Raw genomic sequence first — 23,851 nt, 5'->3', positions numbered from 1 at the left:
CGGCATGACAGTGGGAGGGAGGTGGCCTCAGGGGTGGTGGATACCCTGCTACGCCAGCGACAAACCCACATAAAGAAGAAAGGTCCTGGCTGCCTCACGACCTTTGGACATCCACACAGATAAAAAACAGGCTTAAATTCCTGAGCCACAGTCCCAATGTGGGCTTATGTATAGATAGGGCTTTCAGGCAGACTGACTTTTCCACGCATGCAACTGTTGGGTAAATCAAAGAAAGACAGGACATCGTTTTATTGGGAGTCGTTCACCATTTTGGAAAAGCACGTCACCAAGGCGACACTGCTGGTGGCATTTGAGTTGCCAAAACCATACACCTGTGGCAATCCGCATTTGATGCTGTCGTGTCTACAGCAATTCTGTGTCTAGGGGCAAATGTCTGACCATTTTGGTGGAGTCTGGCCTGAGCACTGATATATTCACTGATAGGTTCTGGTATCATAAATTACTTTTATGCTCTGTCACTTTTATCTTACAGTTAGGGCATTATATTGGTTAAAAAGTGTAAAGCGTGGGTAGGTTATATGATCTCTGAATTAGCACCTGGTTAGTAAAGGGTAAAATAGTTTAAAAATATTTGTTAAAAATGGGGGGCTTTGAGTCCGGCACGGTGAGCCACTGAGCCAGGGGGGCACCCTCTATTATTAAATATTACTCACCCTTAGAACCACTCACCTTAGTGGGGTTCATGGAGCCCTTACTCACCCTGGGTCACTTTCTCCCGAACCTGACTGCCCCCAGAACGGTATTTTCTGCTCCTTTTGCTCAGACAACTGTGCTGTGTGCAAGGCTGCCGCGAGGTAAATGGAGGGAGGACCGTGATGGATGAGGGCAGGCGGAGAGCTCAGATGCAGGTCTGCCAGAGCAGGACCCCAAGTCAGAGCGGCCTGTCCCTCCCTCGTCCTCGGGCAAGCAAAGGCTGCTGCCCCAAGATGGTGTTGGAGAGGCCCCTCGGGGTCGGGCTCCCGTTAAACTCCTTCCCACTCCACGATCCCGTCCGCGCCCGGCGGCCTGCACCTGCCCTTTGTGTCCCGGACTGTCGGCTGGGAGAGGGCCACACTGGCTCCTTGGAGGGGAGGGCCCAGCTCTCAGCGATGGGAGGGACTTGTCCATACCACACACGGGGAGTCAGACTCCTGGGCGGGTGGGGGTGTGACAGAAACAGAGCCCCCGGGAATTCTGATGCTCAGCAGCCCATGCCCACTCAAGAATCAGAAGCAAGCATATGGAACATTAGCTACTCTCAGGATTCAGCTGCCCGTGGGGAGGGGACTGCCCTCTCAAGGCAAGAGGGCCCCCTTCAGTGTCCCACTGGTCCTCGTGCGAGAGGCGGTGTGAGGGTGAGGAGGCATACATAGGATCGGGAGGGAGGGGTCGTGCCCATGAGCCTTTGAGGAGGGCCTTTCAATGCCCCTGGACAACAAGACCAACGATGGGTGCTGGATTTTACAGCTGCTTTGCAATTGAAGTCCATGGAATGAGACCCGAGGGGCTGCTGGCGGCCCAGAAGCTACATGGAGACTAAACATGCCACCTGCGCTGCTGCTGTAGGGACCCCTGGGAGGTGGCAGCCGCCCTGAGGGCTGGGGTCTAGCCTGGGTGGCCTCCTGTGCTGGTCATGCGTGAACCAGGCCCCAGATCTCTGCCAGCCAGGAGAACCCCGAGGACTGATTCTGGCCCCCAGCTCTGGAAGTGGACATCAGGGCAGCAGGGGCCTGGTCCGTCGCCCCACCAAGAGGGTCCCACCACGTCCTGTGCACCGGGGTCAAGACTCCCTGTCTGCCGACTCATGGACATGGGACCAAAGGTGTGTGGGGGACTCCAGGTGACCCCAGGGAACTCGAAGAAGAGAGAAGGAGCAGGTTGGAGGGCGGGGCTCAAAGGGCAGGAAGTCACCTTGCTTCCCCTCTGCCCAGGGGCTTCCAGCAGAGCCTCTTCTTCCTACTGGGGGGCTCTGGGGTCTTGCTGGAATCAGCTTCCTTTTTGCCCAGGTGTGGGACATTGGGCAAGCCCAGAATGTAATGGGGGCTGAGGTGGGCCACCACGGACTTAGAGGCCCACCAAAGGGCAGTTTTGGGGCTGCCCCATCAGGAAGGAGGACTGGATCCCACTCAGTTCCCCAAACACCCCAGGTACTCTCGCACCCCAGGACCTTGGCACCTGCCGTTTCCTCTGCCTGGAACGCTCCTCCTCCACAAAGTTGCAAGGCTCCCTTTCCCCATTCTCTGAAGGTCTTCCAATGTCGCCTTCCTAATGAGACCTGCCCAGACTCCCTATCTGAAATTCCACGCTGCCCAACACTTCCTACCCCATCCCTGTTCTGGGTACCTCCTTAGCACGTATCACGAATGGACTACCTATTATGCCTCTTCATCTTGTTTATTCTTTGTCTATTTCATTCACTGCTCCATCCCTGGAGCCCAGAAGTGTCGGGCACACAGTAGGTCCTCAACGAACATTTGGTAAATGAATCAATGCAAGGCCTGCAAAGCTATTTATTTATTACAGGCCCCCGAGGGACTTCCTGGTGACCTCTAAATGTTCTTGGGACACTCGGGGTCCTTGGGGAGGGGGTTGGGGAATCTTGGCCTGGATTTCTGGGTGGCCCCAGACCTGACTTGGCCCCAGAGCCACCTCCCTCTACAGTCAGGGGTGGGTAGGAAGGGACTGCCGAGACCCACCCTGGTAGCCCTGGGGGCTGTGGGGTCAGTGCTAGACCTGAGATGACAGTGAAAGGAGGCAGAAAGGATCTCTCTCTCTCGTACCTCCTGATCCACCAGTCTCGGACCACCTGGCCCAGCTGCCGAGCCTTCCCCAGAGGAGCTAGAATCGCCCACTGTGCTGCCAGCTCTCCTCCCCCACAGAATCAGAAAATGCCAATCTGGCAAACACAGAGGGGCTGGTACCCAGTTCTTTGAGTTCTAGTATCAGCTCCCGCATGATCTGAGCAGGGCCGCTGCTCTGGGGAGCCGGGGCCAATTCCCTACTCTGATTCCATTCCCTTCCTTTAGAACCGCCTTGCCCTCGACCTGCTGTCCCAGGGAGAGTGCTGGTTCAGGCTGCGGGTTGCCCAGCACTCAGCTCGTCCCCTCTCTGTTCTCAGAGCCCTGGCATCCACTCCATGCCGGGGTCTGCCATGCACACGTGCCTCTCACTCCCTGGGTGACCCCAGGGAAGGCCCTCCTGCCCCAAACCTCAGTCTTGTCACCCGTGAAATGCAGATTGCTAAAAGATCCACCTTGTGGGGTGGCTGGAGGATTAGATGGGAAAAAGACCGGAAGACGTGATGTGGGCTGCCATGATGGTTAGCTCCGGGATTTGTGGCAAGAGGAACATCCTAGGAGCTATGCCCACTCCGCTCTTGCAATTGCAATTTTAAGGGAAAGAGGCAAGGGAGGCGAGTGGCCGTGCCTGTGCAGACGTCTGGGACAGCTCAGGCTGGCTTCTGGGCTGTGAGATGGAGTTCGGGACGTGCCTGTGCCCAACACACACACACACACGCATCAGTGGAGCTTACCTGTCAACCTGGACTTCTGCATCTTTTGTCTCCATCTTGGCAGGTCCCCCTCCATTGATGCCTTTGCCCCCACTGGCAAGAAGGCTCAGCACAGGCTCTATCTCTCTGAGCAGTTCATTGTTCTTCCCGCTGCCCTGGAGGGCGATCCCGGCACTTTTCTTGGCAGGTTCCTGGCTTGAGGGCCTGGGAGCCAGGCCGTTGGTGTGGCAGAGCGAGCCAGCTTCCTGTCTATTGTCTTGGGCATGCTGTGGCCCATTGCCAGGACCCGTGGCCCCATCCACGGTGAGTGGCTGCTCCTTGCTGGCCGATGGCTGGTGGGACAGATCGATGGCTGCAGTGGGGGGACCCAGGGGCCGTGTCACACGGATGGTCTTAGGGGTCCCGTCTCCAGTGAAGGTGGTCTCCAGGTGCGTGGTGAAGCCCTCGGGACCCCTCAGAATGAGGACCACGTGGGTCTCGGAGGCAATGCCCCTGAGGACCTCCAGCGCGCTGTCGTAGCTCAGGTCCACCAGGGGCTGGCCATTGACAGCAAGAATGATGTCTCCAGCTTGGATGAGGCCGCTCTGCTCTGCGGCACCCCCTCGAATCAGGTCTGAGATGATCACGGGCGGCTTGCTCACCCGCTCCTTCACCAAGAATCCCAGGCCCCCCACTTTGCGCTTGAAGAGGCGGACGGAGATGACATTGGGTTGGATTTGTTGAACACTAAACATGTGATTCTCCATGGCATCCAGTGTCCAAAGGTCTGACGACCTCCAAATATGTCAAGCCAAGACCGTTTCAGCAGGAGGAGCCAGGCTTCAGGCTGTGCAAAGAGAAGGAGCTGGGGGCTGGTGCTGCAGGGGCTGCAGGAGCCTGGAGAGCGAGCTGCTCTGGGGCTTTGGTCTTCTCTGTCTTTGACGTCAACTCGGCGTCATCCACTCATTGCTGTTCGGCCGTCGGTGGCATGATCTCATGCGTCTGCCTCCTTCCCTGTTCTCTAAGGAAGCGATGGTTGATCAGGCAGATGTCAGGAGAAGCAGTGGGACGTGTCCCTAAGCGACAGGCCAGGCGGACTGGGGAGAAGTGTCTGGTGGATGTGTCTAGATGTGTCTAGAGGTGACGCATGCTAATGTGGACTCTTCTCTGGGCATCGCCAGCCCACTAGATGCAGATCAGATCTGGGGCTTCCTGAGCTGAAGAGAAGGAACAGGGAAGGGATGAAGAGAATTAAAAAGATTGATGTGGAGTGCCCAAACCACCTTCAAAACTAAGATGGAAAACGCAGCCAACTGAGAAGTCTAGCCATGAGATGCTCTGGAGTTTTGAAGGCAACACAGAAGTGAAATCCTTCTTCCTCGAGGGAGAGACCTCCCCAGTTAGCTGCAAATTGCCTGGTTTCATCAAAGCCCTCCGAGACCAAGGGTCTCCCTGGGGAAACCACTGACAGTCAGCCCCAGAAATCAGATGGCAAGAGTCATAAGACCTCTCTTATCTCTTTCCTACCGCAAGAAGTCACCACTCCAACTTGTCACGCAACCTTTGGCTCAGTGTGTTTCACAAACATTTCCCATTCACAGGTCAGGAGCTCAGCTGACACTGATCTTTGGGCTCGCCATTTCGGCCACACTCCAAGCCCCCGCAACAAACCTACTAGAAGGTGAATGATGCCACCTTCTGAGGAACCACCGACGAGCAATGTCAGTTGGCCTTTATGACCATTTTTGTAATTATTGACTTATTTTGGATTCAAAAGGACAGATTTGGCCACATTACAAACTACTATAAACCATATTTTGTATAGTAATTACTAAAGATGTGGGTCCACACAAAACTCTGGAGGACATCTCTACTCTGTAGACCGCTTGAGACCCTAATGGAGAAACATTAGGAAGAGTGGACTGAGTACCCCTAGCGTAAGGGCATAACAGGAGTTCAATGAGTGTTTACTGAATGAAGAAGAAAAATCCCCAAAGACTAAACATAGCAGACACTGATTGAGTACATAACGCTCTTAATGTATATTTTTTTCTCCTTTGATCTGCACAGTAACAGACAAAAAGACCAACCCTGGGAAGGTTCCGTCACTTGTCCAAGGTCACGTGGAGAATGATGACAGAGGGAGGATCTGAACTCAGGTTGGTCCTGCTCTTGGGCCCGAGCTTTTAAAGTTCTACTCTAGTTTTTAAAATTTTATATTCCAGTTATTTTTGCAATTCCCACCAGCTCCCCCAGGCTCAGGGAAATGGGGTATACGGTTGGGGTACCAAAGGCCACCAGGAGGCCCAGTTGGAGACGCTGTGGCCCAGGTGAGGTGTGTGCACCTGTGGCATGTACACGGCGGGCAGCTACGTAAGTGTGTGTCAGGTGTCTGGGCTGGGGCAGGTGAGCTCTGGGTGTGGGTGGAGTGGGGGCGGGTAGGGGGCAGCAGAGAACCCCTCCGTCTCTTTTCCTATCCCCCAGCTAAGTTCCAGTTCCCCCTCCGTCTCAGCACCCCTTTCTGTCCTCATCCTCACTAGGAGGGAGCCCCCATCTGCCACCACTAACAAAGTGACACTCTCTCGCTTCCCTTTTAGTGAATTCCCGGGGTCACCCCAGGGCTGAGGCAGCTGACAAGCTCCTGCTGCCTCTTGAGAGTGGGAGGTGGGTGCAGACATCCCCCCCGCCCCTAGAAGGAGGTGCCACCTCCTAGATCCCCCCAGGGCGGGCTGGTTAGTAAGTTCAGCCTCCGTCTTTTGCAGCTTGCATTACGTAACTCCGCCAGCCCCTCTGTGTGGGCGAGAGAATAATGACTACCCGGGCCCAGCCCAGGCTGCGTTCTCCATCTGGCGTCGCTGTGTGTGTGTGTGGTTTTTTTTTTTCCCTGTGTATTCATGCATCGCCCTCATGCTGTGTCATTTCTCTGCTGTGTGTGTGAGCGTGTGCGGTCCGTGTGTCGACCGGCTGAGTGTCTTTCAGCGTCTTGCTGCTGGGGTCCCGGTTTGCAGAGAAAACCATCCAGAACCACTGAGCTCTTCCTCACTGGGGAGGACTGGTCCACCTCCCCCACCCAGCCTCCTTAACTCTCCCTGAGCTCCATTTCTTCCCGGATGTTCATCGTTAAGCTGGAGACAGAGGTAGCTGGGACCTCCAGATCGCTCTTGAGTGTCCAAGTCTGACACTGGGCTCTGCTCTTTAATTAAAGAAGGACCTGAAGGTGAACTCTTCGGGAGGCGAGGCCCTCCAGCTCACGTCTTCCACATGTTGCCTTGGGCCAGGCCTCACCCAAGGACAGAGGCTGGACTTGGCTTACGAAAAAACGAAAAAAGAAATAAAGCAATCCAGAAACCTCCTCAGCCACTCTCAGCTTTTCCTCTCTCTTTCTCAGCTTCTTTCTAAATCAGAGAGGGTTGTTTGCTGGTGCTTGGGAAATTGGGGTGCTGTTTCTCAGATTTTGGCCCTAGAAAGGCAACTTGATCTTTGGAAGGGATTAGAAAGAGGCTGGGGGGGAGGAAGAGAGGGAGAGAGAGAAAATAGTTGTGTGTTGAAGTAAGTGGATTCTGAGCATGGCCAGGGTCAATCACAGACCTAATACCCATCCCACAACACCAGGCCTCCCTCCTTTCCATTCCCAAAGCACAGCCTCATCTGCTGCCATATCTGTATCCTGACCAGGGTCAGGTGTGATGAGCCCATTTTACAGATGAATAAATCAAGCTGCTACATAAGCTGGAGACCCACTTATCCCAGCTTGTCCATGTCCACTGTCCAGGAGCCGCCTCGGTCCTGGGCCAACCGGGACGGCTGGCCCCCCTTCTGCCCCAGGGAACATTTTAAAGCCCCTTCTGGCTCTATCTGTGTGTTTCTGGGTGAGTTCTTTATTTTCTCTGAACCTCAGTTTCCTTATCTATACATGGGGTCACAGAAATGACCACCTCCCTGGGTCACCGGGGGAGTGAACCGAATGGTGAATGCAGAGTACTCAATGCAGAGTACTCAGCAAAGGCACAGAGTGCATGCTCCGAAGAAATGGCTTCCTGTCATTGTTCTATAATATCAACTAAGTCCGGCTTCCTGGCTTTTAATTCAGCGCGCTTTCTACTCCATCACAGTCTCGCCAAAGGGACTCAAGGTGCCATCTAGAAGGGGGCCCTTTTCTGGAAATCACACTGAGGAATCTCGCGCTGGTCACGGTATTGGGCATTGAATGAGGGAGACGGGTGTAGAGTAGCATATGCTGCCAACCCAGCCTCTGCCCTTTGGAGCTGTGATTTTAAACAAATCACGTGCGTGTACACTCCAGAGTACATGCCATGGAAACAATACTTGGCCCCAGGCCTCGTTCGAGTCGTTCAGTGGTTTTGGGTGTATTTATTTCATTTACCTTGCTGCAAGGAAATTAGTGGCTGGCTTTTGGAGATGAATGCCAGTGAGAAGGAAGGAGCCAAAATAGGCCAGCGTCTGCTACTACTGTCTCGCTGTGTGACCTTGGGCGAGCCGCTCCCCATCCTGGGCCGCGTTTGTGCAACCGGAGGAATGGTCATGGCAGCAGTTTTGAGGGCTCGAGAGTCTACTGTGTGCTGGCCATGGCGCCAAGCCCTCTGCATGGATTTCTTTAATCCTGACAGTGACTCTATGAAGTGAGTGCTGTTTTTATCCCCAGCTGACAGACAGACGAGCTGACTAAGGGTCAGAGAAGGAAAGTGAGGAGGTGGCCCTGGGTTTCAGCGAGTGGATTCTGAGCATCGCCAGGGTCAATCTTAATCCTAATAACAACCCCACAACCCAATGCCTCTGTCCTTGTCATCCCCAAAGCACAAATACTGGCTGCGGTATTTCTCATCCTCACCCCGACCGAGGTCACGTTTGATTGTGCCCATTTCGCAGATGGAGAAATTAAGCTGCCACAGGGAGACCCACTGGTCCTAGCTTGCCCATGGCTTTCCATTTTTAGCACTGAAACTTGGAGGGGTCAGGATGAAGTTAGGCTGAAGTGGAGCCATCAAGCCAGCCCAGTCCAGCTCCCCCATTCAAAGACGAGAAAAAGAGGCCTGGAGACGTGAGGGCTTTTTTCCACATGGATCAGTGACAGTCGGGTAGTCTAGAGCCCGGCTGTCCAACAGGACATGTGGCCAGCGACCTCCTGAGCTGGGGCTGGTTCCACTGACGTTCTGTAAGAGGCAAACACACCTTGGGTCTCAAAGAATCGCATGAAAAAAAAGAACATGAAATATCTCAATAATTCTCCAATATCGATTACATGTTGAAATGATAAATGTTTTGGATACACTGAGTTAAGTAAAATTATGAAAATTCATTTCACCTGTTGCTTTTTCCTCTTTTTAAGGCGACTACTATGAAGTTAAAAAATCACACATGGGGCTCCCATTATATCGCCACTGGGCAGCGCAAGCCTAGAGTCTGACCTCCTGCCTCCTGGACCAGAGCTCCTCCCCGGATCCCACTGTCCTCAGGTCCCCTCGAGAACCTACCGATGACTTAGCCAGACAGAGGATACTTCATCTTTCTAATGAGACTAGAAAAATGACACAGAAGCTTAGCAAACACCTCAACGCTTTTAGAGTTTGACCACTGGAAATAGACGTGAGAGGGATAAGAGGGAGGACAGAGAAAGTCCACCTAGAACCACAAGAAGAGAAAGGAACTGGAAGGATGTCACCTGGATGAACGAACAGTCCAGGATCGAACATCCTGCGGTCCAATGTCACCTGAAATCTAACCCATCTGTATGATGAACGTTTCTTTAAAAAGAATGAGGCAGATCTCTACATACAGGTAGGAAATGAGCTCCAAAATATACCATTAGGTGATTAAATGTGTAAATGCTGCACACGTAAATGCAGAGAATATTCTAGAAGGAATGGGTATCAGTGGTTGCATCTTACAAGGAATACGAGAAGTCAGAAGTCAGAGGCAGACATACTTTGCACTACAATACTTTTTTTTCTATTTGAATATCACTAAAATTTTTTTTATCACATGTGTATTACCTTTTAAATGAACAATATTAATGCAAACGGCCCACCTGTGAACTCCTGCTATCTTCAGTTCACACACCCACAAAAGCTCTGATGGAGTTACAGTCCTATTTCCCATCTCCCTCCAATCTCATTTAGAAACAAATACCAAGTCCTCCAGGTCTGAAAAACAAAACAAAATACTGCCACCCCCAACATAAACAAAAGACCAAAACCATAACCCAACTGTGCTCTTCAAAAGACCGGCAGAACAACCCACTGCCTTACATCTCCTCAACTGCTAATTTGCAGTCTTTCCCCAGAGGGAAGACCGCTCGGCATCAAGTTGACGGGCTTTCTCCCACGCTGGTAAGTCACCGCGACAACCCCGCCAACCTCTGCAAATCAGGGGGGTAAGTTGTCATGCTGTGTCTCGGGGATCCCAGAGACACGGGCACCCTGGTCCTGGGGGGGTCTCCCCAGCCACGTCATTCCCCCCAGTGTCACGGCTGCAATTGGCTGGCGATGACTTTGATCTTCACAGATCTAATGCCCACACCTCCGGGCAGGAACGAGTGCAGTTCAGAGTCAGGGGCACGAGGATTAAGGATTGCTGGAAGTTTGATAGCACGCCCTGCCGCCAGGCCTAGAGAAACCCACGCTCTCTCACATCACTGCTTCGTACAACCTTTTTGAACGGCAGTTAGACAATATCGACCCCCAAATTTAAAATACACAGATCTTTGGCCTGGCAATTCAAGTTTTGGGACTTTCTCCTGCAGATACACTGGAGGCAACATCCTTAAACACACACACACACACACATTCATGACTCTTCTTTACAGGGTTGTTCAGAATATCAAGAGATTGGGAAAATCTGGGTATCCATTGGTAGTGGATTATTACGTAAACTATGGTACATCCATTCAATGGAATCCTGTACGGGCAATAAACAAGTGGGGATTAAATCTAAAAGGACTGATGGGGAACGATCTTCAAGACACATTGGTAAACTTAAGAAGCAAGATGGAGAGCACTATATAAATCTATTCATATATCCGTCCTGTGTCTTGATCTATTCTTCCATATAAGCTTGGAGACGCAGTGAATATCTCTGGGAAAACATCCAAGATATTGGTAACACTAGCTGCTTCGGGGAAAGAAGACCGGAAGGCTAGGGGTAGGGTGGGAGGAAAGCTTACTTTTATTGTATATTTTTTGGTATTGCTTATTTTTACTATGTTTTTGGATCATCTTTAGAAAAGAGCAAGGTCTTTGAAGTCAGACTCTCTTGGATTTGAACCTTAGCCTCTGCACTTGGCTTTGTGACAGTGGGCAAGACACTTAACATCTCTAAGTCACGGTTTCTGCCGGGATGAAATAGCATCTATTGAGGGTGTGTGTGAGGATGGAATGAGATAATAGTTAATATTTTCTGAGTTCTTACACTGTGCCATGCACTATGGTAAGTGCCCAATAAATGGATCCTTTTCCTACCACTATTGCTAATAATCATCGAGCAAGCAGCCATCATTCTATTGGCTGTCTAAGGTGCCAAATTGACACATGTCACTTAAATTCTTTGGGTTGAAGGACCCGGCAAATGCTGTGGACACACAGATTAGTCCTGCCTTCCAGTGGAGTGGGCACTGTCACCAGCTCCTTCTCAGAACACCAAAGGAGCAGGGTTTGGTGGCTGGAACGTGGACCTCAAGAGTGGCAGCTAGAAACTCAGGCTCTGGAACTTGGTGGTGAATCAATATCACGTGTCGAGGTGGGGGGAGCAGGTGGGTGTCACTGGTTCAGTCCATCCTCAGGAGAGAGCTACATGGCAGTCGTCCTCGTGTTGGAATAGATCTGGGGAATTATGAAGCCTTCATTTCATCTTCATTTTGCAAAGCTCATTTTTATGAGCTAGTTCAGCAGGGTGTAGAGTAGTATATCCATCATATAGACAGAAAATTCCAGCGTTTGGGGCTAAGGTTCTTAAATTCCTTCCATCCATGGACCCTTCAGCGGCACAAAAATCCCCAGAGATGTATCTCTCCCCCCATTCTCACCAGACATGCTCCACCCCGGAAGGGTCATGTAGTGGTCAAAGGCATGGGCCTTGGAGCCAGAAAGACAAGGCTTTGTGACCCACCTCTATCACCTATTAGCCTCATGTTCCTCATCTGTAAAATGGGCACAATGGTGGTTTCTACCTTATAGGTAGAAACTAATAAATTACATGGGATAATTCAATGGGAATCATTTAATGGGATAATCCACGTGAAGTGTGGCACCGCTAACTATTATTTTTAGAGTCCTTTTAGATTACACCTCAAGGAAAATAAACAATTTCAGGCCAGATATATAAACATAATCAGGGACAAGACCTCATTACTACAAAAAAGAAACATATTATCAGTGGTCTCTGAAACGTTTCTTAAGAATCATTAAAAAAAGGTGGCACATATTTTCTACTTCCAATAAATCTTATCCTCTTTTACTTTCTTTTTCTTCCTCTCCTTTTTTTTTTTTTTTTTGAGGAAGATTAGTCCTGAGCTAACCACTGCCAGTCCTCTTCTTTTTGCTGAGGAAGCCTGGCCCCGAGCTAACATCCGTGCCCATCTTCCTCTACTTTATATGTGGGATGCTTACTCAGCATGGCGTGCCAAGCGGTGCCATGTCCGCACCTGGGATCTGAACCGGCGAACCCTGGGCCACCGAGAAGCAGAATGTGTGAACTTAACCGCTGCACCACCGGGCCGGCCCCCTCTCCTTCTTTTCTTTACCCTCTTTCCTGTCCTCTCTTCCTTCCTTTTCATTCTTTCATGTCATCCATTCATTCGCTAACTCTTACGTAGCTCCTGCCTGGATCGCCAAGGAGCTCGGCACCGGGAATGCAGGGATGAACGAGACAGACAGCACCCCAGCTCTCAGAGTTCACAACCTGAGGGTGGAGGGGTGGGAGTGGAGAGAGATATTAGCAACAAGCACAGTGGGTAGAAAAAAGTGGAAATACAGGGTGCTAACGGGAGCATGGACAAGACTCCTAACATACTCTGGGGGGGGGGGGGTGGTCAGGGAAGGCTTTCCGGAGGAAGAGTCAGGATACAGAGTCAGCCAGATGAAGGGGTGGACCCAGGGGTGAAGGGGAGAAGGCACCGAGAAGCATGTGAGAAAGGTACTGAGTTGGAGGGAGCAGACATTTGAGGCACTGCACGAAGTCAACTTTGGCAGGAGAAGAAAGCCAACAGAGGTCTTCAGGGGCTGGACCATGCAGGTCTCTTGAGAGCCAAGTTCAAGATCTTGGACGTTATTCTTAGAGTGATGGGAAGCACTGCAGGGTTTTGAGAAGAGAAGTTCTGTGGTCAGATGCAGATTTTACAAAGATCACTCTGGTTGCTGGGTGCAAAATGAGTGGGAGAGGCAAGGCTGGCAGTGGGGAGCCCAGCTAGGAGGCTGCTGCAGGCCAGAAATGAGAGACGATGGTGGTTAGGATTAGGGTAGTGAAAGGGAGGAAGGAGGGAAGTGGGAGATTTGAGAGATACTCAGGAGGCTGATTACAACAAGATTTTGTGAGTGATGGGATGGAGGGGCTAAGAGGGAGGGCTCCATGGTGACTTGCCAGCTTCTGGCTTCTCCAAGCAGATGGAATGTGATGCCATTTCTTGGGAGAGGGGACATTGAGGTGGTGCGGTAAAAATGGGTGAAAGAAAGGATAAGAATGAATGAAACTCATTTGATAGAATTGTCCTTCCTGAGTAGCAACAATTTCACCGGGGCCATTAGGTTGAAAGAGTCAACATTTCCTGCTATCATTATTTCCAAAGTTCTGAGAATTCAGGAGGATTACAGAAAATACACTTGATTTGGCTCATTCCCCAGCAGTGCCATTTACTGACCATTTGATAGTGGGCAAGTCATTTCACATTTTGAATCTCAGTGTTTTTTTGTGAAATTGAAAAGGTAATAACAACTACTTCTCAAGGTTTTCATGAAGATTACATAGGAAGGACGCTGCGTTGAGCACTGTGTCAACTGTAACGGGCAGCGTGGAGTCATTATTTTTAGGAAGACATCAAGAACAGTATCCTCCAAATTGCAGCTCAGTGTTAACTCGAGACTCAATCAAGTTTCTCCTCTCATATCTGGCATCCTTGGGTGCCCCTGGTACAGGGAAGTTGGGTCAAGAGGACCCAGCTCATGAAAGGAAAAAGAAGTAAGGATGATTATTTTAAGAGAGCATATCTTAAATGACAATATCTGCTCCCTTAACTTGAAAGTTCCCTATAAATAGATCACAGCATCCACTTGGGCCTGAATCAGTTACAAATGAATTTCAGCAAAAGGAGAAGACATTAAATAGAAAACACAAACTACAGTGGCGGGAATAGCTCCACATATGTCACATATATCAGTAATAACAATAAATGTAAATGGGTTAAACTTGGGGAAAAGATCAAGACTCTCAGATTAGCTAAATGCATTGCATCCACATTAGCACAGATGTAGGGACAAGGGACAAGGACCGGAGGGAAAATAGCTCACCAAAGCAGGTATAGGCTGATGATCATTCGACTCTATGGTAGCATAGGTCTGCTTTGATTTGAAAGATATAAGTGACTCTCTTCTTAGAATATGTTAGACCTAGTAAGCACAAAATAAATATTTACTGAACAAATGATCAGCTATCCATAGCAATATCTTTTGTGGAATTTTTATTAATTAGACTAAAATATACGAGATTAGCAGTTTTACAAATGATCAAGTTCACCAGTTCATAGTTCAACCTAACATTTTGAACATCTTTATATGTAAACATTTTATTGAATTACCTAATTTCATTCTTGCAACAACCATATGAAAGACATGATACTATTATTTCCATTTTATAGATGCTGAAACTGAGGCTCAAGGATGTTAATCAAGTCACAGAAGTTTACCCAGCTAGTGACAATGACAGGGAGTCAAACCAAGGTTGTCTGAGCTCAAGTCTTTGCTCCTTTATTTATTTTTCTACTTACTAAACTGTTTCATTAGCTCCAATAATTTTCAGTCTCAGATTTGCTAAGCAGATAATCACATCATCTACAAAGAATGACAGTTCAAAGTCTTTGCTTTTGTCACCTTCCAAATACTACTGCGCATTTTTATTTCAGTTGGCCTGATCATCACCCATAATTAGTCACTGGAAGTTGAAAAAGACTCTAGAGATTTTCTATTCCAATGGTTTATAATATAGAGCCTTTGGACCCCCTACAGTACTCAGGGATCCTCGAAAATCCTGGAATTATGTGCACAACTTTTGTGACTAGGTGCGTGTATACATTTCTATGAGGAGAGGGTCAATAGCATTAATATGATTTTCCAAGCAGTCTATGACCCAATAAGCAAGAAGAGTGGAAATCACTGGATTAAACCTTCATTTTACAAATGAAGTTTGAGTTTGAAGCTCGGAGATGCGGAAGGACTTGCTAAGGTCCTTAGAGACAGAGTCAGAACCAGGATTCAAGCTTCTTGCATGGTTTCTTCTCAAACGCAGATTACATGCCCATCTTCCTTGCCTCCCCCATGAAATTAGGAAATTTACTGAGGGTCCTGTATTCGAAAGCAATGCTAATTGCAGATGTGAGCTGCAGCCTTCTTGGTAGATGCCCTTTCTAGCCACATATACTGATCTTGGTTATGCAAAATAAGCCCAGTCAAGGAGCTCTTCATCCCCCTCCCCCCTGCTGCCCCCTCCCCCCCAACTACTGTCTGCCTCTCCAGGAATGATAACAGGAGGTCTGAGGATCCCATGACAGGTGGTGGGAGGAGGCTAACTATGACAAAGTTGTGGACACAGTTCCAGGACTTTCAGGTGTCCCAGAGCCCTGTAGGGGTCCACAGACCCCATACTAGTTGCCTGTCAAGGTAAATATTGAAAAGATAGATTTCATAATTAGGATAAAAAGCTGATTGCACTTATTTAGAGTTGGTTAAGGGAACTATAAATGATAATGTAGTTTTTAAAATAAAAAATAAAATTAAAACAAGGATCATAGTACCAGAGACCCCTGCAACAACCCCTTCATTTACTTGGCTTTTATCAAGTAACTACTGCGTTCCAGAAACGGATCATCCTAGTGAGCTATGAGACTGTACACTCCTTGGAGACAGAGACCATGGTTTCCTGGTCTGTTGCTACAGCCTCAGTGCATGGCAAAGTGATTGGCACATCGTACGTGCTCAATGAATTAGCGTCTCCATCTCCCAGTCTACAGCTATTGAACGAAGTAGCCCAGGTGGGAGGTGAGAGGGAGTGGTGGAGACTGCAGAGAACTGGAGAGCCCATGCCATGTCTAGAGGGCCAGTCCAGCTGGTGGTCGCCATATAGGAAGGCAGGGCTGCTATCAGTTCACTTCCTGCCAAGCAGCTGCAGAGAGGTGATAACATGGCAAGCTCCAAATGAAATAATAAATAATTGAGACTTCACATTCGTGGGGAGCAACACTTGGATTCAGGAAAAGAAGAGCCAAAGATGGGTCTCAACGGAGTTTGTAAAATCACCAAAGATGGACACGGTCGAACGCTTTGCTACACAAAGTGTGGTCCATGGACCAGCAGCATCAGCATCATCTGAGAGCTGACTAGAAATGCAGAGTCTCAGGCCCCGCCCCAGACCTATGAATCAGAGTCTGCATTTTAGGAAGACCCCCAAGTGTGCACATTATAGTTCAAGAAACAGTGATCCAGTTTGCCTCTAAAAGCCTATGTTACTTTTCTGAGTCCCACGAAGCTCCGAGTAGAACACTTAAGTCCAGGGAGTGTGATAACATTAGGTTGAACCGTCTAAAATCACAGATATTCAACTATTTTGAGACTTACAAAAACGGCCATTTCAAATGAAATTTCAATTTCAACCCAAACTATAACCTGTTCTGCACAAAAGTGCTTCAGACCCAGGATATCACTTGCTTCAAAAAGGCTCTGGTCAGATTCCGCAAACAGTAGTCCATAGGCATACAGATGCGTTTTGTTTGGTTAACACGGTTAAAAAAATTTTTCTTCCAAATTGGTTACCACCGTTTAAAAACTGGAAGTTTCAAATGAAATACAAATTTCTGGCTTTCTTGGAACATTGGAAGGTGTGTTCATACTGGTCCGTATCCCTGAATGTCAGCGAATAGCTGGAGGGGGTGGTGGCACCCCTTCCAGATAGAACATAAGCTCTCCAGTTCCCCCAGCCCCCATGCAGCCCCTCTCACTCATTTGTTTCCTACCAGTACCTGTACGTATTTAATTGACTTTGGGATCCCTGTAAGATACTGGGTTTTAAAGGCAAACAAGGAAGGTCATCTTTAGAAGTTGCTCAATGAAGGTACAGAGGTGCTCAGTGATCTGGGTTCTGTCACAGGTGCCCCCACTGGCTCCAGGTCCCAGCTGATCCATATCCCCACCTTCTGAGAACTCTCTGCCTCTGTCACAGCTTGTGCCCTGTGACTAATGTTCACCTTGCCCTCAGCCCAACAAGAGCCGGATGGGAACCCAGCCACTTTTCTCCATTCAGACGAACACACAGTCTCAGATCCCAGACGTTTTCCTTAGTGACTCCACCTGGGGTTACCTGAGCTGGCTCGGTCTTTCTCTCCCGCTGTACCAGTGCGCCTGCTGAGCCCGTAGAAGACAACCCTTCCACGGCACTGAGTGACACATGCCCACCCGATTCAGCCTGACTGTACACAGTTCTGCAAACTTCCCCTTGAAATAAAATCACAGAAAAAGGAGAAAGACGTCCTCCTGAGCAGCATCTAAGATGATATCACAGAGGTGGGAAGGAAGGCTTATGGGGGGATGTCATAGTCAAGATGTAGGTCCTGGGTTCAAATCCTGACTCTGCCATTTACTGACTGTGTGGCGTTGGGCAAGACATTTAGCATCTCTGTGCCTCTGTTTCCTCATCTGCAAAATGGCAAATAATAACAGTATCTACTCTGCAGGGCTCTTGTAAGGTTAACGTGAAATAACGTCACGTTTCCCAAACTGGTCTTACCACCTTCATATCTTTGTGCCATCCTGTGTCTCCCTTATGCAATTATTTATTTACTATTTTCCCTTAAAGTTGACTCACTTTTTCCCATATGTACTTACTATAGCCTCATCCCAAAGAATAATACCAAGAAATCAAAGTACAAAGGTGCCAGCTACACTTTTCTATGATCTATCAAAACAAATATTTAATGAGTAAATTTTAAAAAATAGATATCATCTCGCTTCAATCATGAGAAAACATGGAACAAACTCAAATTGAGGGACATTCTACAAATTAACGGCCCAATAATCTTCAAAAGTGTCAAACCCATGAGTAGCAAGAAGAGACTCAAATTATCACCGATCAGAGGAGACTAAGGAGAAATAAGCACTAAAAGTGGTGTGGGATCCTGGATAAGATCCTGGAACAGAAAAGGTCATTAGATGAAAAGGGGGTGAAATTCCAATAAGATCTGTAGTGTAGTTAATATCATGCCGTTGTCAGTTTCCTGTTCTTGATAATTGCACCATGGCTACGTAGGATGTGCACATTAGGGGATGCTGGATAGGGGATATAAGGAATCTCATTGCATTATTTTGCAACTTTTCTGTAAGTCTAAAATTACTTCAAAATATAAAGTTTAAAAAAATGGGTACCAGTTAAACAGTCTCTCTGCTTTTCTGTCTCTATGGATTTGCTTATTCTGGGCATTTCACATAAAAGGAATCCTACAATATGTGACCTTTTGTGACTGGTTTCTTTCACTTAGCAGAATGTTTTCAAGGTTCAACCATGCTGTAGCATATGTTACTACTTCATTCCTTCTTGCCACTCAATAATATTCCACTGTATGGATAACCACATTTTGTTTATCCCTGCATCTGTTGATGGACATTTGGTTGTTTCTACCTTTGACTATTGTGAGTCGTGCTGCTATGAACATTCATGTACAAGTTTTTGTTTGAACGCTTGTTTTCAATTCTTAATGGGTACGGCGTTTCCTGTTGGGGTGATGAAAATGCTCTGGAACTAGACAGAGGTGATGGTTGTAGAATATTGTGGATGTACTAAGTGCCACTAAATTGTACACTTTAATATGTATCAACCACATTTTGGAAAGCCCGTGCTCATGCGAGCCCAGCACTCAGAGCACGTGGCCCCTAGCAAGTGTGTGAAGAATGCTGGCCAGTGTTATCATCCTTGCTGGAGCCACACGAGACGCCCAGCTCCCACTCCAGGGTTCTTTCTATACTACTACACTGCTTTCACCAAGAAAGTTCCTCCAAGTTTAATCTTACTCTCCTTGAAGGTCAGCCACACAATCCCAGGGTCCCTGGGAAACTCTCTCTCCAATGCCTTGCTTTGGCATCCAAGAACTTTTCCCATTTCACAAGGTGCACACCTGGCTGGTACGACACAGCTAGCTGTCGCCTCTAGATGCGTTCAGAACAATGCAGAGTGGACATTCAACAGACACTAAACCGGTTGCTTGTTGACTGAACCCCAAACCTACTTCCACAGCTTCTTGATCAAGCCTTACCTCCTCAATAGACCAGATGCTTCATTTACCCAGGACTCTATGCTACAATTGGCTGGTTAGGTGGCAATGCCCTGGCGCCGTTCACTTGATTTTATAATGCCCACTCCCACTCCATTTTATAATGCCCACTCCTTTGAGGAATCAAAGTACCTTGGGATGCATTTCGGTATTTGAAAGGAAAGCAAAGGCCTGATGGGTTTTGAGGATTTCATGAGGATCCTACAGAAAACTGGAGACAGACCAGTGCATCCCAGATCAGGGAAACATCTTTCTGCCCGGAGCTGACAAGTTGAAGCTGGTTTTAAGGACGATTATGTGCCTGCTCTTCCTCTTTTCCCCTGTCTGTGCTGGTTTTTCTCCATCCTCTGCCCCCAGATCCATTCTCCACCCTTCTCCAAACTTATCTGGGCCCTAGGAGGAGGCTGACCTCTAGGGATATCAATAGGCTCCTTGCGCTCTGGCTTCCGATTGGGTTAGGCCAAGGGGAGGCACAAAGGAGACGAGGCAGAGGGATGGGGGAGAGGCTGCTCCCTCTTCCTCTGTTCCCTCCTGTCTCAGTGCTGTGGGCTGGAGGCGGCTGCATTCCCCACCTGCACAGCTTCTGCTAGGATCCTCCCCAACCCCACCATTTCATGGCCCGAAGGGCTTCTGTCACACAGTTCCCTCTCCTGGCTTCATCAGGCCTGGGGCGGTCATCACTCCTCCGTTGCTAGGCCCTGGATACTTCACCTTCCCTTGTTGGTGCCTTAAACTGTGTCCTTAAATAATTCTTTCATTAAATCATCTTAGAAATCCCAGCTGCAGGTGCCTTCTGTTTCCCAGTTGGACCCTGACTGATAAATCTTCATCCTCATTGCACCTTGGGTCTAAGGATGAGGAAGATGGGAAGCAACGGTAATGGTCAAGGGCGTAGCATGTCTAGGTTGAATTGTCCTCATGGCCATCCTCATCCTTACTAATAAACTGATGGAGCACCCAATATGCGCCAAGCATTTAATGGTCCCAATAACTCAGTGAAGTGGAATTATCCCCACGTTTCAGAAGAGGAAAATGAGGTTTAAAGAGAGGTTGAATTTGCCCAAGTTTACAGGGTGAATAAGTGGCAGCGGCTGGATTCGAATCCAGCTTGGATGGGCTCCAGAATCCTGCCCCCTCGCCCTCATCTCACATCCAGAGGGGTCTAATGCGTTTGAGAGCCGATGTCATGGCAAATCAGACCCTCGTGCTTGGAAGAAAAGCTTGCTGACACCAAGAAAGATGTCAAAGCTGCGGTTTTGAATCACCCTTTGGAGCTCTTACACGTTCAGCCACACCCAGGCGATAAAGCCAGCGGTGGAAGATGCAACTCGGGAAGATATTCCAGGGACGAAGCTCAGGCTCATTTCCCAACTCCTCAAGAGGCCCAGAGCCTGTTCTGCTGCTGACAGAAGGAACTGTCGCCTGCTCACTGCTCAATGCCCCTGATGTAATGAGCACCGCAGAAAAGGGCTCAATTGGGATGCTAAACAGCCGTAAATGACATTGTCACCAGGCTTCATAAAGCACAGTGACTCACAGCCCTAATTAAAATGCTGAGGGAAAAATGTAAAGAAAGGCTGCCATGGAAAACAGTGACATTCTGCTAAACCGCAGGATTATTTCTTCCAGGAAAAGAGGCGCTCATGAGCGTGTGTGAGCATGAGTGTATATGAGTGTGGGGGGAGGAGGACAGAGACGGAGAGGGTGACTATTATCCTGCTAAGAAACGTGGGATTTTTAACGCAGAGGAAAGTCTGTCTAAAGCTATTCCTGCCGCCTTTTTACTATTATGAAATATTTAAACACAGAAAATTTTAAAGAATAGTACAACTCCTATAAACTTCCAACTAGATTGAACAATTAGTAGCATTTGCCATATTTGCCCTGTCTGTCTGTCTGTCTGTCTCTCTATCCATCCATCCATCCATCCATCCATCCATCCACTCATCCATCCATCATCTCTCTCTCTGACTTCATCTCTCTATCTATCCATCTGTCCATTTATCAGTCTCTCTCTGACTTTTTCTACCTACCCATCTACCTATCATCTCTTTCCGTGACTCTATCTATCTAGCATCTATCTATCTATCTATCTATCTATCTATCACCTATCACCTCTAACTCTATCTATTTACCTACTTATCTACTCTCTCTCTCTGACTCTATCATCTATCTATCTATCTACCTATCTATCCTCTATCACCTCTGACTCTATCTACCTACTTACTTACATATCTTCTCTCTCTGACTCTATCTGTCTCTCTCTCTTTACACTGAACCATTTGAAAATAAGTTGCAGACATATGAGGCTTCAGCCCTGAATTCTTAAGCATACACAGCCTAAGAATAAAGACAGACTCCCACCAAACCCACACTATCATTATTACACCTAAGAAAATGAACTATACTTGCAAAATTTCACCAAATATTCACTTAAGGCTGTTTTTGAAACAATGGCAACTGAAGTAGTAAGTTTAATCCCCACTGCTTAGGAGAGAGAAGTCAGTCTGCTGCACAGAAATAGGCTGTCAAGGGGTTCTTGACTGGGGAGATTTCTGGCTTCATGGGGGCTAGTTCCTGTCATGAGAGTCTCAAGATCAAGTGCACAGGGCACAGTGTTTGACTGAGACACCAGTCTGGAACCAGACAAGAAATCCAGTCTGATTACAACATAATGTTTTGAAAAAGAGCCCTTCTCAAAACGAAATCTCCACGTGATTTCCTCCAATGCAATCACCCATTTTTATCACAATCTGTGGCTCCCAATGACTCCTTGCCATTTCTGAAAGGCAAATGCACCCTTGAAAGCCCAACAAGAGATCACCAGTGGGGAGACTTCAAAAGAAACATAAATCCTGAAGGAAAAGTCTTGAAGAAGGCACCCCCAAGAAATCCTGGGCATTGAAGGCAGCTCTTAAGGAAACAACATTTATCTACACAGAGGAGTTTTGCATGTTTGTTAAAAAATAACCAAAAACAATAAAAACATCAAGCCAAAAAATCCATCTGGTCTCATTATTTTACACCACACTTTGCGAGAAATAAGGGGACTTCATTTCAGTGACTACAATGCTATCAGGGAAGAAATGACAACCGAGGGTCTTTCCAGCTAAGACTTACCTTAATGAACTAGCACATGGATGTCATTGACTCTTTTCATTAACTGAATTCTGGTACATGATCATAATTGGTTTTCATTTTCCTTATTGAATATTTCAGAGCTAAGAAACTGCTTCAAATATCAAAGAGAAAAACATGCCCAAAATATGTCAGTTGCTATCGAGTACTATTCTGCTTTATCCCTGTAGGTTGCATTTTTATGCTTAAAATTCCTGGAATGAAATACAGTACAGTGTGGTCCACACATCTATTTTAATGATCGAGAGGATGGACTGCCCACATCACTTGCCCTACTGCATTCTAGTCATTGGCAAGTTGACCCCTTTCTCGGACACCGGGAGCTACTTGAAGGCAAGGATAGTGTCTTCCAGTTCTTTACGCCCCAGCCTCTCTCATGGGGTCTGGCACAGAGCCGGGAGTTAGGGCTTGCCTGTTAGATGAAGAAGGGTCTATTCTGACTCTTGTTCATGACAAGAAATCCTTTAGCTGAGAAATGCCGGCTGTTCATCAATACTATCTGAAGTTGGGTAAGCTTTTTGAGTTCGCAAGCTCCCTTCTTCATTTCTACCTGAAAAATCTCACCTTTTTAATCCCTATGGTAGCTACTTAGTTGTCAGATTTTTGATAAAGAAGAGATCCCTTGTATTATTTAAGGTTAGTGGGCAAGGGTTCCTGGCAGAAGCTGAGACACTTTTCAGGACATCCTTGAAAATCAGTGGGATTTCTTTCAGGTGTCTTTAGTCCAAGACTCCCGAAGCATCTTGGATGGCCAGGAAGGAGGCCCATGTTTTCTGGGGAATCCCAATTGAGAAGAGGTGATCTTATGATGGTAGGTGACAGAATATGCCAATCAGAGGTGGGGAAAAAGAAAACATTGCTCAGGCCGGAAATGGGAACTTCGCCCCTGCAAAGCACTTCTGTGTTTTCAATCCCAACAGACTAGCCTTTCTTTTAGGAACTGTCAGCAGAAAACACCAATGCGACTGATGGATGAGAACTGGGCAAACGTCTGTCTCAGGCGAGTCATGGAACGTTATGGTGGAAAACGTCTTTGAGGGATGTTAGTCCAGGGGTTGTAAACTGAAATGTCTTGAAGAACCAGGCAAGCGACATAAACAATCTTTAATGATGGGGCCTGTGACCCAAAGGCACGAAAAACAACCAAACCAAAACACAAACTCTAGACCAGCCAAGTAGAATGCAACTGCAGGCTTCCGATCGGAATTGCCCTTCAATTCCAGCTCCTTCATTTCACAGAGGAGAAAATTGGAGCTGAGCGAAGGGAACGGGCATGGTGCACATCAGCTGGCTACCTGAAAGGGTCTCTCTTTGTTGCATTTCTTTCCTGTGTTACGACCAACGAGACAGGCCTGATGATGTCCCCTTGCCACAGTCACACATACGCTATCTCATTGAATCCTCCTAACAACTCATGCGGTAGCTAGAATCCCCATTTTACGGATGACATGCCTGAGGTTCAGAGAGGTTAATTCACTCATCCGGAGTCACAGATTCCACAAGTGTCCAAGCCTGGCATCAGATGCTTCCCCAGATGACGTCTTCTTTTGATTTTCAGCATGGCCCTCTGCCTTTCAACCTGGCTGCACTTGACCATTCAGCACCAGAGACCCTGTCACCGAGAGGGTGCTACAAATCAGAAGGCTACCAGCTCTGAGGCCACCTCCTCTGAGAAGTCTTCCCTGATG

The 23,851-nt window shown here is 48.0% G+C and overlaps 1 protein-coding gene across 6 annotated transcripts in view; it reads right to left on the bottom strand.

The window, feature by feature from the left end:
* The window catches only part of NOS1 (nitric oxide synthase 1), a 175,289-nt gene that overhangs the window by 78,548 nt on the left and 72,890 nt on the right, over positions 1-23,851 (bottom strand). For all 6 annotated transcript variants that reach the window (XM_070627130.1, XM_070627128.1, XM_070627131.1 and 3 more), the window contains exon 2: positions 3,533-4,707. In XM_070627130.1, the coding sequence (XP_070483231.1) occupies positions 3,533-4,257 (725 nt within the window). In that variant the 5' untranslated portion in view covers positions 4,258-4,707. The remainder of the gene's footprint in view (positions 1-3,532; positions 4,708-23,851) is intronic.

The sequence above is a fragment of the Equus przewalskii genome, chromosome 7 (genome assembly GCF_037783145.1).
Source record: "Equus przewalskii isolate Varuska chromosome 7, EquPr2, whole genome shotgun sequence".
NCBI lineage: Eukaryota > Metazoa > Chordata > Mammalia > Perissodactyla > Equidae > Equus > Equus przewalskii.
Note: the sequence above shows the minus strand (reverse complement) of the source record. Positions and strands in the feature narration are given on the sequence as shown.